Genomic DNA, 15,430 nt, shown 5'->3' on the forward strand with positions numbered 1-15,430 from the left:
CAGAAAACTTTGATAATATTAAGCATATATTTTGTTTTTCAGAAGACATATGACATATCAATCTACTACTATGTCCTCTGATGAAAATGAGCTACTTGGGTTAGATAGAGATGTATTTTGAATCATAAAGTATATTTATATAAAATTCTACTTCAATATCAAAAGGCAACATGCTAGTTAAAATGAGACCCTTATAAAACACATGAAGCAGAGTCTTTAGTAGTTCCTCCAGCAACACGTGTGAGACAATTTTCTACTTATGCCCCAAGAAGAGATTTTCATACCAACAATAAATTACAATATATGATCAATCACAAGCCCAAATCAACAGCTACTAAATCTTTTGGTAAAGATGCTACTATAGATTCAAAATAGAAAAAAAACGACAAAAAGCCAGGGACTGGGGATGTAGCTCAGTGATACAGCATTGGTTTAGCATGCTCCAGGCTCTGGTTTTAACTCCACCCCACTGATAAACAAAACAAAAACATGAAACAAAGCTCAACTCAGATGTCAGCATATTTCAGCCAAGAATCATGGAGACAATTCTGACTTGTGAATCATTTAACAAATACGAGAAAGTGTTAACCCTTTTTAGTAGTTGGCATTAGCTAGTCTTTGTTAATACTCCAAAATATTCCTTACAGATGTATAGGTTTCTGTGTATGTATGTGGTTGTACTTGCCTGTCTGTGTGTGGAGGTCAGAAGTCAATTTTAGGTTCTTTATCTATTGCTCTATATCTTTATTTCTTTTTAAGACAATGTCTCTCATTGAACCTGGGGTTCATTCGGTTGTTCTGGCTAGATTGACTAGCCACATGGCATTCATCCGTCTCTGCTCTAATCCCCCAGACCCCTGACCTGCAGTTATAGACCAGGGCAACCACACCAGGATTTTTGGGGGTGGGTGCTGGACATTCGAATTCAGGCCATCATGCCTGGGCAGCAAACACTTTACTTCACTGGGTTACCTCTCCAATCCTTTTTGTAGCCTATTTAGACTGAAAGAATATAAGGAATAACATCTAAAGAGACTGTAAAGTATCATTTACTTTCATTTCTACTTAGTCCTTCCCAAATCTCCAGGAAAATTCATAACAACTGACTAACACAGAAAGCAATAGCACTGAAATAGCAATGGGAGTAAAGATCATGATCAATATGTATATTATGCTCAACCAGAGGACTTGGAGAAAGGCATGAAAATGTCTACAGATATAATGAATTCAGATACTCATGGACAAGAAAGGAGCCAATCTAGGAAGTGATTAAAAAAAAAAAAAAAAAAAAAAAAAGCTGGCGAGAACTTCAATGCTGCCGGGGAGAAAATCAACAATGGGGTGTACCTGCAAGCCAAGCTTCCTACTACACTGACTTTTAGCTTGCCCTGCACTCAGTCCATTGTTCCTTTTGAGTGAGCCTGGAGGAACCCACATGAGGTGGGGCTGATTGAAACAGGAAGGAAAAGGCAAGCTGCTGGCTGCCCAACAGTCCCCGATTCTCACTGGAAACAGTCTAACAGATGCAGAAGCGAGTAGTGGGCTGTGGAATCAAAAGGCTACCCTGTAACAAGTACAGAAGCAAGCGAAGGCACCGTCCAGAGAAAATTAGGCACAGGAGGCTGTGCTGTGGCTAGATAAGAATGTGGGGAAAGTCCTGCTTCCTGATTTATTAATTCCAGTCCACACAGAGCTGGGCTGCACTCAGTTTCCTGTCCTTGAATTGCGTGGAACTCTCTGTTGTGGTAACAAATTGTGCTAATTTTAATGATTTATTTTTTTTTCAATGAAAGAACTTTTACTAGAATGGAAAAACAAACAAGACTTATGAAAGCTGTTGGCCACAAAGATATAGAAAGCCTAAAGCGATATTATGGAATTTACACTTTATTACTTGACAATGGCAAATCACTGAGACTTCAAAAAAATCATGAACATAGATAGCTCTTAAGGACAGTATTGTGAGGCTCCGTTGAAAGACTTCTGTGTATATTAAAATAGTCCCCATAAAATTGGTGCATTTGGTTACAATATTATCCTTACTTTACTATATGTTAATGAAACAAACAAAATTAGTAGAGAGAAAAAAAAAGTCATCTCATCCCCAAACAGACTGATCTACGAACTCTACCTTCCTGTCTCATCCAAGAATGAGATGTCATCATTTAAAAGAGAAAAAAGACATCAAACAGTAAAGGTATCTGCCTTGATACATTTGACAAAAGACAGTCTAAATTTCACACAGATCTTCACCAGATTAAAAATGGATCTGCACGAAGGAGCGCGTTTTAGTTACAGTTCAGCCTAACTGTCAGGATATGCAAATGTTCTCTATTTCAGATGGGTCAAGTGGTTATTTTTCAAGGGATTTTCCAATTTCCATCACTTTTGCAGATTTTACTGTCTACAGCAGTGGTTTTCAACATTCCAAATGCTGCGGTCCTTTAATACAGTTCTTCATCCTGTAGTGACCCCAACCACACAATTATTCATTGCCACTTCATAACTGTAATTTTGTTACTATTATGAATCACGATGCAAACACCAGTTGTGCAGGGTACTTAGCCCCAAACAGGTCAAGACCCTGAGGTTGAGAACCACTGGTCTACGGGATCTATGGGGTTGGTGTTGTCTTCATTCTGGATATTTTATAATCTGTTCTACTTCATTAAGAGATTTGCTGAAATCTATTAATTATACCAATCATCAAAAAGGACCCACAGCTTTTAGTTTGCTATTCTGGATAAATTTGCTTCAACGTGACTGGAGTGTTGCTCTTTATTCTCTTTCCTTCTACTCAATTACTACTTATGTGGTTGTGTTTTGAAATGAAATCTCTGATAACTGATTTCTAACATTTCTCATTACTCAAACACAAAAGCCTTCTTAAGTCTTTTGATTATGATTTCCTCTTTGATCAATGAGTACTTAGAGGTCCTTCAAATTTTCACTCATAAAAGCATTTTGTTGTTCTGTTGGTACCGAGTCCAGCTTACTTCCACGGTGGTTACAGAACCTACTTTATGTGATCGAGTCCTTTGGAGGCCACTGAGATCAGTTAGGCTCAGCAAATGGTTAGTTTGATGAGAATTCTATTTCATAGCCAGGTCTTTTAAATGTTCAGTTTCCCAATACTCATCTTTGCTTCCATTTATTTAGTCATTGCTATTATTTAAGAGTTTATCATATTTATGACCCACAGTTTGGTTTCTTTTGTAGTTTTCTTGGTATCAGTCATATTTTTCTTTTCTTTTTGGAAACTTTGTGTTGCTGCACAGCCCAAACTGGCCTTGACCTTGGGATCCTCCTCAGCTTCCTGAGAGCTGAGGTAACAGTCACGTACCACCACACATAGCTTGATGTCCTTGATAAGCTTGATTTGATCTAATAACAGGTGCTGTTAACAATAACCTGGAGCACTTATTCCTTTCTCTCCACAGCTAACATTTTTCCTTGGGGGTCACATAGAAGGGCATCACTTTTAGACCTTTTTCTGTTGATCCTTGTGAACTGTCTGGAGTATTTACAAAACATCCTTCCTAGTTTTCCCAGAACTTAATCTCTTATTTCTACAGAATAAAATGAAAACCTTCAGCCAGTTAACTGCTGCTTAGTCCAAGCTCACAGACCATCTGACTGCTCCCCTTTCTCCAAGAAATCAGACTCTGCCTCTCCCCATATCCCTCTCCACCATTCCCTTCTCTCTCTGCCTGCATGGTAAATTTATGGCTCTACCTTGTATATGTCCACTGGGAGCAAGCCAGGCCATGAGAGATGTGGTATGAAATTTGCTCACCCCCAAACCCTGTTCGTGTCACACCACCACCCATCCTTTTCTGGAATGTCTCTCCTTTCAGAAGGGGTACGCATGCTCTGCATGGTGGCTATCTCTCCTATGTAGTTCCTCTTGGGATTTGAGGAAAATAAAGTCTCTTCAGATTCTTTCTGACTTCATGGCTACATTATGACCCTTGTGGTTATCAAACTTTTGTATTAAAAAGCTATAATTCTTATCGTTTTTGTCACCTCCATTACTTTCTGCATTTTGGGGACAAGCCAATTATGTATATTCTAGCCTGTTAAAGGAGTTTACAACACCTTTTATGCGCATGTTGCTTAATTTAAATTTGAAAACTAGAAAGTTAGTTTCTTATTTTTATGTTATCCAGTGTTTTGTTACCAAGCTAAACTCTTCATAAATCCATGTTTCATGTAACTTCCCTTGAACAATTTCCCCATTGTAAGTCAACAGATATATATTCAATGTACATGTCACTGAACATAAATTATATAATGATCTAACCAGTAATCCTTCATAATGACTCAACAACTTTGCAACATTAATTTGTTTTACTTCTCCATGATTCTGTGTGCTTACACTATGATTAAGTATTTCTCCCATAAAATATGTTTACTGGAATTTAGGGATTTCATCATCCAGTAGAAAAGGAGCTAATCCCAGATGCAGGAAGCCCTTCAAGAAGCAAATTACCGCACTTCTAAAAATGATGTAATCTGTGTAATACAATACTGGAAACTTATGAAAACTTTTTCATTCAACTGTTGTGAGAGACTTATTCAAGCCAAATAATCCTCTCTGTATGCAGCTGTTACACACAGCGTGTGCCGTGCTGAGGGAAGAAAGGCAACAAGCGCTGCTCATATGCAACCAGGAGAGGGGGACTAGATTTATTATAGGAAACTGCATTTGTTATCTTTTGCTGAGCAGTAAATTGCAAACTCAGAGGCTGTAAAAGACATTGACTCCGTGTCTCACACTAGTCACGAGTCCGCGGCCACACCAGGACCTTCTGTCCAGGGTCACACAAAATGGGGGCCACAGGGAGAAATTTACATCCAAATTCACGCCAGCTGATTGTCAAATTCTGCTCTTGCAGGCTGACAACCGAAGTCACCTTTCTTGTCCTCGTGGTTTCGGTCATGTCCACTTTCAACTTGGGGAAGTGACCAGCATTTTCATGTTCCGGTTCTCAGTCTTATTCCAGCCACTGCGGGAATCTAATTTCTCACAATATTTAGGCATCTGGGTTTCTGATTTTACAACAAGATGGGGCAAATTCTGTTTCTGTTAAATTTGCAGTTAAAGCCCAACTACTTTTGCCATTTATTGCATTTTCAAAGCCATTTAGATCATCAACAATATTTATTTTGGTGTCCAATTAAAACTATGGAGAATGTGAAGAAGTGATTCTCTATTACAAATGTTGTTTCATACTGACATTTAATGTCTAGAAGGCCACTAAAAACATGACAAACTAAAAGAAAGACCCTGGCAATGCGAGTCATTATTCCCTTTACCAGATCAGAAACTGAGATTTATGGAGGTGTTTTTCCCCTCACCTGAGTGCCTCTAGCTGAATCTGAATGAACCCCAGACATGGTTTTTAAACGCAGACAGCATCACGAGACCTGGCGGAGAGTTACGCCGAAGAACTACGTGTTTGAAAGGTTCTGATTATCTTCAAAGATCTTCTTTATGAAAACAAGTAATTCTAAAACACACGTTTCTCATAGAAGAGTGAGAAGCCGAGAACTTAAATGCAGGCCCTTTGTGTATACAGTATGGCTTCCAGTTGTGAGCTTTCAAGGGATTCCTGTGTGCATGAACACATGTGCTCCGCATCTATATGTGTTTCTGGAGCTTTTCCTTCTGCTCATTTTCTCTTATTCTGAACTGCTTGTTTTGTTTTGTCTTGTCTTATTTTTATTATTGCTCCTTAGATGCTTGCTTGTTTTTTATTAGAGACGAAAAAGGTGTAGATCTAGATGGGAGGAGTGGAGGGAGGAACTGGGAGGACAACGAGCAGGGAAAATCACAATCAGAATGTATTGTCTGAAAAAAGTCTATTTACAATAAAAACAGGGGGAGTTGGCAGGTTTAATGATTTTAGTAAAAGCTATCAGATTGCAATCTCAAGCAGACAGTGAAAAAAAACCTTACGAAAATGAAAAAGTTTATGTGCCACAAGGGTTTGCTTGTATAGAGTCAGTTCATCTAAAAGATAGCTAGTCTTTTTACCTAAACAAATTGAGATACCATTCCTAAGTCATAGGGAAAGCTAAAAGCAAAACTGATAGAAACTCAGCTGAGGTGCAATTTCAATTTTAAAATTCTAAAATAATGAACTAATTTGATCTTCAAACTGTAAATTGCTATTTTTCTACTCAGAACAGCCCAATAAAACACAAAATATTTCTGAAATGAATGCTAAAACACCTTACATTAGCATGTCAGGCATTTTAAAAAATCTTTTTTGATTTGTTTATACAAATTTTTAAGTTATGGAGGACCCAAAGAAAGCTTTTAGTTAGACTATATCTATAATATTTACTATACCTAACATTCTGAACCTTAGTAAATGAGATGTTTTGATGGCTCGATGGGTAAGAGCACTTGCTCTGTAAGCATGAGTCCTAATCCACACAGAAAGCCAGGGTGACTGTATCTCTAGCAAAGGGAGAGAGAGAGTCATTTCCAGAGATTCTCCAGCTCGCCAGCCGGCCAGCCCAACCCAAACTAGTAGCCTTTTGGTTAGAAAAAGACCTAGACTTGAGGCAACAAAGAGTGATGAAATCATATCCTGCTATGGCTTCTGTATGTGCATGCACAAATATGCAATCTGTGCATCTGAATACAGCATACACCACACACAGACACATACAGATACACATATACAGATACACACAGAAATATTTTCTGATATAGCTTATTATAACATCTAGTCTAGCTGGAACTCATTATGTTTACCAGGCTGGCCCCAAACCCTCAATCTTCCCTCTATGCCTCAGCCTCCCTAGTGCTAAGATTACAGACATGCATAATCACGCCCAATCATATTACACATTGTCATACTAAGTAGAGTAGTCAATACCTAGTGAAAGCTTAAATTGAATTCAGTAGACATTCTGAAGTAAAACTGTTTATATATATAAACTGCATGGTAGGAAAGCATTCAGTGGCTACCTGTCTCATTTGATGCCACCACCTTCATTTGTGCAGGTCTGGTCACTATTGTACTGTTTATGCACAGTAGTGTAAATATTAACACCGAGAAAAGAAAAGGAACACGATGTGTTGGTTTGGAGATTACAGACACCCAGAGAGGACTCTGAAGATTCTACGGATTCCTCGGGAACATATGTATATATATGTTTTCCAAGACAACGTTTCTCTGTGTAGCCACGGTTCTCTGTGACTTCACTCTGTATATAGACCAGGCTGGCCTGGACTCAGAGATTCGCCTGCCTCTGCTGCCCAAGTACTGGTATTACAGGCAAGCGATAACATACCTAGCTTGCCGAGGATATACTTTAAAACTGTCTCTTAACAGGAAATTTGTAGTGAGTAGGTTTATATCCTCCTGCTACTCAAGATGCGACAGTGACAATTCGACAGACAGTATTATAAAATAAGCACACACAATGAAATAAAAATAAAGCCTCTAAAAGTTAACCTGGGTAATGTGCAAATTCCAACAAAAAAAAGGAAACATTTTTTAAATACAGAGTTCAAATATTTTCTGTCCAAGTAAAATATCTTCTAATTAGATTAGAGATAGTTCAGATTGTCAAGCCTTACCTTAGCTCGGGAGGAACTGACATTTTCCATATTTTCAATGCTGCAGATACAGTTTTGAGAAACTTTCCGGCAAGCCACTCTGATATAGTCCCAGAAGCTACGAGGACTTTCATAACCAAACCAGGTTACTTGACCTTCAGGAGATAATTGTAACACAGAATAAATACACTAGTCCAGAAAAGTCAAAAGGCACGAGCAGTAAGACTCCGAGCAGTGAATGATACTAGAGTGTGTGAGCATGGACGGCGAGGGCACTGGCCGCGGTCTGGAGAAATCTTAACAGAGTCTCACTCGACATTTGCTTGAGCGACTTTTCAAATCCGACATAGTTAATTCTGAATTATTATTCACATGCAATGGAAAGGAACTGGACACTAAAAATATCTCATTGTCTGAGGTTTTCACTGCAGCACAGGAAGCTTTTCCCGAGCTTCCTGGACACTGGGTGAGCACTCCTTTACGTGGGATTAGTGGGATTATAAACCTTTTCTATGGTGAAGAACAGAAAGTAAATGATGGATGTTTTTTTATTCCTCTTTAAAAGGCTGTATTGACCCTACAAGCAATAAAACCATTGAGCATCCTGCATCCACTGAAGAGTCACACTCTTCTAGCACACTCTCCTGTCCCTACAAAACCCTCCTCTGAGAGGCATCGCTGGTTGTCACGTAGTCACCGACCTGTGAAAACCTGAGCTATACACCATCCTCATTTTTATGGCACTTTTACTTATCTGCATTAAACCACATCCCTTTAACTTTTTTCTTTTTTTCCTTTTATTTTTAAATTGAGCTCTACATTTTTCGCTGCTCCCCTCCCTACCTCTCCTCTCCCCCAAGGTCCCCATGTTCCCAATTTACTCAGGAGATCTTGTCTTTTTCTACTTCCCATGTAGATTAGATCTATGTATGTCTCTCTTAGTATCCTCATTGTTGTCTAAGTTCTCTGAGATTGTGGTTTGTAGGCTGGTTTTTTTTTTTTTTTTTTTTTGCTTTATGTTTAAAAACCACCTATGAGTGAGTACATGTGATAACTGTCTTTCTGGGTCTGTGTTAATTCACTCAAAATAATGTTTTCTAGCTCCATCCATTTGCCTGAAAAATTCAAGATGCTGTTTTTTTTTCTGCTGTGTAGTACTCCATTGTGTAAATGTACCACATTTTCCTTATCCATTCTTCAATCGAGGGGCATTTAGGTTGTTTCCAGGTTCTGGCTATGACAAACAAAGTTGCTATGAATATATTTGAGCACATGTCCTTGTGGCACAATTGAACATCTTTTGGATATATACCCAAAAGTGGTATTACTGGGTCTTGAGGAAGGTTGTTCCCTAATTTTCTGAGAAATCAGCACACTGACATCTAAAGGGGATGTACCAGCTTGCATTCCCACCAGCAATGCAGGAGTGTTACCTTTTCCCCACAACCTCTCCAGCATAAGTTGTCATCAGTGTTTTTGATCTTGGCCATTCTTACAGGTGTAAGATGGAATCTCAGAGTTGTTTTGATTTACATTTCTCTGATGACTAAGGATGTTGAACATTTCCTTAAGTGTCTCTCAGTCATTTTAGATTACTCTGTTGAGAGTTCTCAGTTTAGGTCTATACTCCATTTTCTTATTGGATTATGTGTTCTTTTGATGACCAATTTCTTGAGTTCTTTGTATATTTTGGAGATCAGGCCTCTGTCTGATGTGGGGTTAGTGAAGATCTTTTCCCATTCTGTAGGCTGTCATTTTGTCTTGTTGACCATGTCCTTTGCTTTACAGAAGCTTCTCAGTTTCAGGAGGTCCCATTTATTGTTTCTTTCAGTGTCTGTGCTGCTGGGGTTATATTTAGGATGTGGTCTTCTGTGCCAATGCATTCAAGTATACTTCTCACTATCTCTTCTATAAGGTTCAGTGTGGCTGGCTTTATGTTGAGTTCTTTGATCCATTTGGACTTGAGTTTTGTGCATGGTGATAGATGTGGGTCTATTTTCATTCTTCTACATGTCGATATCCAGTTATGCCAGCCCCATTTGTTAAATATGCTTTCTTTTTTCCATTTGATATTTTCCCTTTTACGGAAAATAGATTTTTTTTCTCACATACTATATGCTGATTAGAGTTTCCCCTCCCTTATCTCTCAGTTCTCCTCATCTCCCATCCAGACCTACCTTTGTCTCTCATTAGAAAACAATCAGGCTTCTAAGGAATAATAATAAAATATACTAAGAGAAAACACAAACCAACATAGACTAGGACTGAACAAACAAACAGAAGGAAAAGAGCCCAAGAGAAGGCACATAAGGCACAAAGTCCTAATCTTTCACACTCAGGAATCCCATAAAAACACTATGCTGGAAGAGGACCTGGTGCAGAGCCGTGCAGACCCTGTGCACGCTGCCTCAGACTCTGAGCTCATGTGGGCTTGCTCATGTGAATTTAGAGGGCCTGTTTTCTCTGGTGTCCTCCCTGCCCTCTGGCTCTTACACTGCTTCAAGAAGAAGCTCCTCTATCCAAGCTCATCTTTTATATTTGAATAATTACATGCCTGAAAAGACATTCTACTTGGTGTATCTTATGTCATTATTAATAATTCTAAATAGGACTCAAGAGTATCAGGTATATGTGAGCCTCTTTGTATAGTACAGTGTGTTTATTTTTTATTTTAATTAAATGTGATTACATTATTTCTCCCCTTTCCCTTCCTCTGCCCAATCCCTTCCAATGCCCCCATTCCTGAAATTAATAACTTCTTTTTATTATTGCTACATACAAATATATAAATGCACACATATATAAATACAATCCATTGAGTTTGTTTAGTGTTATGTGTACACAATTATACACACTTAGTATTTTAAAGTGGAACATGAGAAACATCTTCATACTTTGGTTACCTGGAAATATAAATGTTACCCAGGAAGTTGTTTAATCCCACTACAGAAACATTTGCTTTTATACTTTAAATATGTGCTCCTTTATTTGGACTGAGGTATTGGTCTGAGCTCTTCCCTTCTCTAGTAATTATTTCTCTACAGGTGTTTTATAAAATTGCAGTTTGGAGTCCAATGTCTAAAGTATCTGAATAACTCCCAACCATGGCTACTAAATTGGACGGTTTTAAAAACAAATTCATGTCTAACCTTCCTCACTACTGAATAATCAAGATCCCTGGAGGAGGACTCAGGCAACAATCAACTAGCAGAAGTTCTACAACCTGTAACTCAATGTCCAGGACACTTACGATGCCTTTCCCTTTCTTCAGTATGCCACGTGTGATTTTTCTAGCCAGTCCTACTATCAACACACCCTGTCTCACTCACTTTTCTTCAGGCAATCAGAACTCTACCTCTGCTTATTCTATACAAACTCATTCTTACTATATGTCAACAAAAATAAAAAGGTGCCTATAAAGTTTTATTCAAATGGCTATAAAAGTCAATGTCTCTTTAAAAATAAAATCTTACTACCAACAAATAAAAATATGCAGGGATATTTATAATCTTTATCATCCCCTTAGACTTTCCTAATTGCCCTGTTTCCTTCATCTGCTCCCTATACTTGTGTTTAAAAAGTTTCTCTATAACGGCTCCGTATGTTTGTCTTTTAGGAACTTTTCATGTCATCAACTTGTTAGCCAACTAAAGTATCACATAAGGGAAGCAAAGAAGGCTGGGGGGGCTTTTGAGACACGTGGATCTTGAGATCGCTTTCTAGCTATGTGACATTGAACAAATATTTTAACTTCACTCTATTTCTGAGCTTCTCTGTCAATGTAGTGTCATGCTAATACCTACCTGATAGCATTGAGGGTCATGCCAGCACATCATGTCACAAGTAACACAGAACTTATTTCATACTAAGTACTACATAGACGTTAATATTGCCACTGTTATACTGTATCCATACACAGTTACGGGAAGTAAGTTCTTGTACCATAAAGCAAAGTAGAAATGGGATGCAAATTTGAGTCTTTTTTTTTTATTACTTCCTTAGATTCCAAAGAACTTTCAAAGCAACCTTTCTAAAGTTCCTCAAAATGTTTCCAACCTCAGTCAATTTTCTTTGCCTCCTAGTATTTGAGATCATTTTATGAATTCAAAAGGGACAAGTGTCTAATTCTCTTAACTGTAGTAATATACGATGCAGAGGGGGAAAACGCACAACAATTCGCTTTGCTCTCAGTCTCCCTAACAAGGAAGTACAAGAAACAGAAGTTAGAAAAGTAGACAGAGAAAGGCAATACTGTACTTGACAGGCTGTAGACGGTAACCATGAAGAAAGATGGCATATAAAGGTCTGTACTGATGCAGAATTTCCTCTGCAAAGAGATATTCAAGAGAAGTGCGCTTTGCACAGGGCCTAAATTGTTCTTCAATATGCAGCTATAAACCTTCGTATATGCTCAAGAGTTTCGCATGGCTGGGGAAAATAATGTGCAAACTTTAGAAGAGCCCCTTTGAGAAGAGAAACAAAGACCTAGAAAACCAGAACTAGAATTGCATTCATCGGCAGAGTGGGCACTAAGCCCTACAGATTACTACAATGAACATTCTACAGGAAATTCAATGACTTGCCTAAAAAAATGAAGATTTCCTGTACAATAAACTGAGAATTTATTTATGGGGTGGCATGTTATTATGATGCAAAGGCCTTAAATAAAGCAGTGGCATCTTTATAATAGTTTAATTAACTCAGCACACAAGATAGACCTGCCTTCCTTCTTTCTCAGCCCAGGTACATGCAACATCTCCAAAGTAAGACTCTGGGTTTAAGACAAGAAACTCTTCACACAGAGAAGCATCAACTTTAAGAGAAACTAACTCCCAGCTGGGTAGTGGTGGCACACACCTTTGATTTTAGCACTCAGGAGACAGAGGCACGTAGACCTCTGTGAGTTCAAAATCAGTCTGGTATACAAAGAGAGTTTCAGAATAGCCAAGGCTACACAGAGAGAACCTCTGTTGAAAAAGAAAAAAGAGCGAGAGAAAGAGAAGGTAAATCCCTTGCTAGAGTCGCAAACAAAGCTCTTACACAGCTGTCTACATACTCTCAAATTCTATCTAAATAATTTCTGAAACTACAAAAATAAATTTAACTCTAAGAAACAAGTCCAGTTGGTTCATTCATGTTATTTAAATATTAAAGATAGACTTTTATTTGTTTGTTTGTTTGTTTCTTTGTTTAGGGACAGGGTTTCTCTGTAGCTTTGGATCCTGTTCTGGAACTAGCTCTTGTAGACCAGGCTTGCCTCGAACTCACAGAGATCTGCCTGCTGCTGCCTCCCGAGTGCTGGAATTGAAGGTGTGTGCCACCACCGCCCAGCTGGAGTTATCTTTTAAAAGTTCTTGTTGCCTATATGTGCTTTCAATTATAAGCATAAACATAAAAATATCTGAATACATATATATATAAAACATAAAACTAGTAAATTTAATCATCTAAAACAAAATAAAATAATGTTTCATTAAAAAGCTAACTGAATTACTGCTAATATGAATTTTTATTTACTAATTTTGCTGCCTATCCAAAAAGAGTGCTAAGGTTATGTTTTCCTGTCAGTGGCATCGTTAGCATAAGGCTTAAGTACATGACTTGGCTGTGTGGTGCATGTCTGTAATCCCAGTCCTCTGGATGCTGAGGTGAGAAAACTGAAGAGTCAGAGGCCAGCCTGGACTTTGTGACATAGTTTAAAGGTCAAATAAATGTCAGTTCTAAAGAAATAAAACATAACCCATGTCCAATGTGATTATGGCTATACACACAGCACATAAGACAAAGTAACTGTTTAAAATGATTACTTGTGGGAATCCACATTAAAAAAATGAAAATTTACTTGCTGTCTATGTTTTATCACTTGTCCTGCTCTAACCTTTGAAAAAATAACTTTCCTAATTAAACATGTGAAAAAATGTTAAATCATATTACAGAGTCTAATGAAACAAAGCTGGGCGGTGGTGGCGCACACCTTTGATCCCAGCACTCAGGAAACAGAGGTGGGCAGATCTCTGTGAGTCTGAGGCCAGCCTAGTCTATCAAGTGAGTTCCAGGACAGCCAGGGCTGTTACATAGAGAAACCCTGTCTCAAAAGATAAAAATAAAAACAACAACAACAAAAACAACAGAGGCTCAACAATCATTTGCATATGGTAGGAAATTTAGTATGATATTTTCAGTGAGTAAATAAAGCTATTCAATCTAAGAGGGAGAAAAGAAACTAAGAAATATTCTCCTGATAAAGGTGAATGGATGCAGAGCAGTTACTGGTGATAGAACTCATGTATGTTTTGTTGAATGACTGGAAAATTCATGCCGTTTCCTTGAACCTACAGTTTCCATACCATCAAGTATTATTGTACAGACTTAAGATGTTGAGAAATAATGACAGTTATCATCATGAGTTCTAATAAATATAAATGCACAATATGTACAACTAATAAAACCAGGACTAAAGAAAGAAACAATGGAAATATACGGGGTCATGTGGGAAAGGAAGAATAGACTCATATAAATTAGTCTAAAATAAGATTTTAATTTTATAAATTAAAAAAAGACACTCGGACCCTCTAGATTTAAAGAAACAAAACTAGAAGTTTTTCATAGCCCATGCAATGTACCAGGAAAGATGACTTAACTGACACAGTCCTCCTCAGTACATCAGTTCCATGCTCTGAGCAGCTCAGTGGCAGAAGACATCACCAGCATATAGGAGATGAGCCAGCCATCTTCATTCTACACTGAATAGTTCAAATAAGAAGGCATACCATACCCTTGAAGAAAGAAACACACACTTATATCTCATAAATAAAATGAACCCAATTAAGATGCATGTGAGATGCTCCTCTAGGAACACTAAGCTGCTGCCTGTGGCCTGAGCTACTACTGGGCTGTTGTAAGTCTTCACAACAAGCAGCAAGGGTTCCCTTTTACTTGCACCACTCTCTCCAAATGCAAGACTTAGGGGAGCTTCTAAAGGGAGCAGGAGCCCGAATGCATGTGCTCACTTTTCATGTCAGAATTTGTAGGGCTGATTAAGAGAAGCTGTTTGAACCGAACTATCTGGCTCAGGAACTTGTAGCTTTAAAAATAAAAACACATTTTTAGGTTTAACATTTCTGAAAATTATAAATACATGTTTTGAAATAGCAGTGGTCTTTTTGTGCCCCAGCATGTTACAGGTCATCCTTTTCCTGAACGTTGGAATCAGCATTCCAGCAACAACACAACACTATATCCCTGCTCTGCAGGACAGACTTTTATTTGCTGTGACTTCCAACCTTTAAAAGAAGTTTCTCCCACTCAGATGATTTTATTTTTAAATAATCTTTTTAGTTTTTAAGGCTAAAATACAATGACGTCACTTTCCCCATGGTTTCCTCCCTCCAAACCCTGCCACACGTCCACCTTCGGTGCTGCCTTCCTTTCACATTGACCTGCTCAGTCCACAAAGTGTTTGACACTCACCACTTGGAAAAGTCTTATAAATTTTGTTTTAAAAATTCTAGTACAGCTCTATGGGAAAATTCTAAGACTAAACTTCTTAAATCATATTCCAAACAAATGACATTTCCTTCTCTTATAAGCAAAGACTGAAATGCCCTGTAAGACATTATCTGACACCATTCCAAATAACGAGATCCTTTATTAAACCAAACAACAAGCAATGACAGTGATATTTCATGAAAAATCAAAGGGAGATTTATACAGCTACACCACATCTATCTTACCTTGAATTACAACAGTTTAACAAATATTAAAAATTAACAAATATTAAAGATCTTGTCAAATAGATCCTTTACTTCCTTGGTTAGGGTTACCCCAAGATATTTTATGCTATTTGTGGCT

The 15,430-nt window shown here is 38.0% G+C and overlaps 2 protein-coding genes across 4 annotated transcripts in view; one reads left to right on the forward strand and one right to left on the reverse strand.

Annotated features, from left to right (window-relative positions):
- Rundc3b (RUN domain containing 3B) overlaps nt 1-15,430 on the reverse strand; it is a 159,759-nt gene that overhangs the window by 107,911 nt on the left and 36,418 nt on the right. For all 3 annotated transcript variants that reach the window (XM_057758775.1, XM_057758776.1, XM_057758774.1), the window contains exon 3: nt 7,601-7,734. In XM_057758775.1, coding sequence (XP_057614758.1) covers nt 7,601-7,734 — 134 coding nt within the window. The remainder of the gene's footprint in view (nt 1-7,600; nt 7,735-15,430) is intronic.
- The window catches only part of Abcb1 (ATP binding cassette subfamily B member 1), a 164,083-nt gene that overhangs the window by 2,411 nt on the left and 146,242 nt on the right, over nt 1-15,430 (forward strand). The gene's annotated exons all lie outside the window — the stretch shown is intronic.

Source organism: Chionomys nivalis, chromosome 26, assembly GCF_950005125.1.
Source record: "Chionomys nivalis chromosome 26, mChiNiv1.1, whole genome shotgun sequence".
In the NCBI taxonomy this organism is placed as follows: Eukaryota; Metazoa; Chordata; class Mammalia; order Rodentia; family Cricetidae; genus Chionomys; species Chionomys nivalis.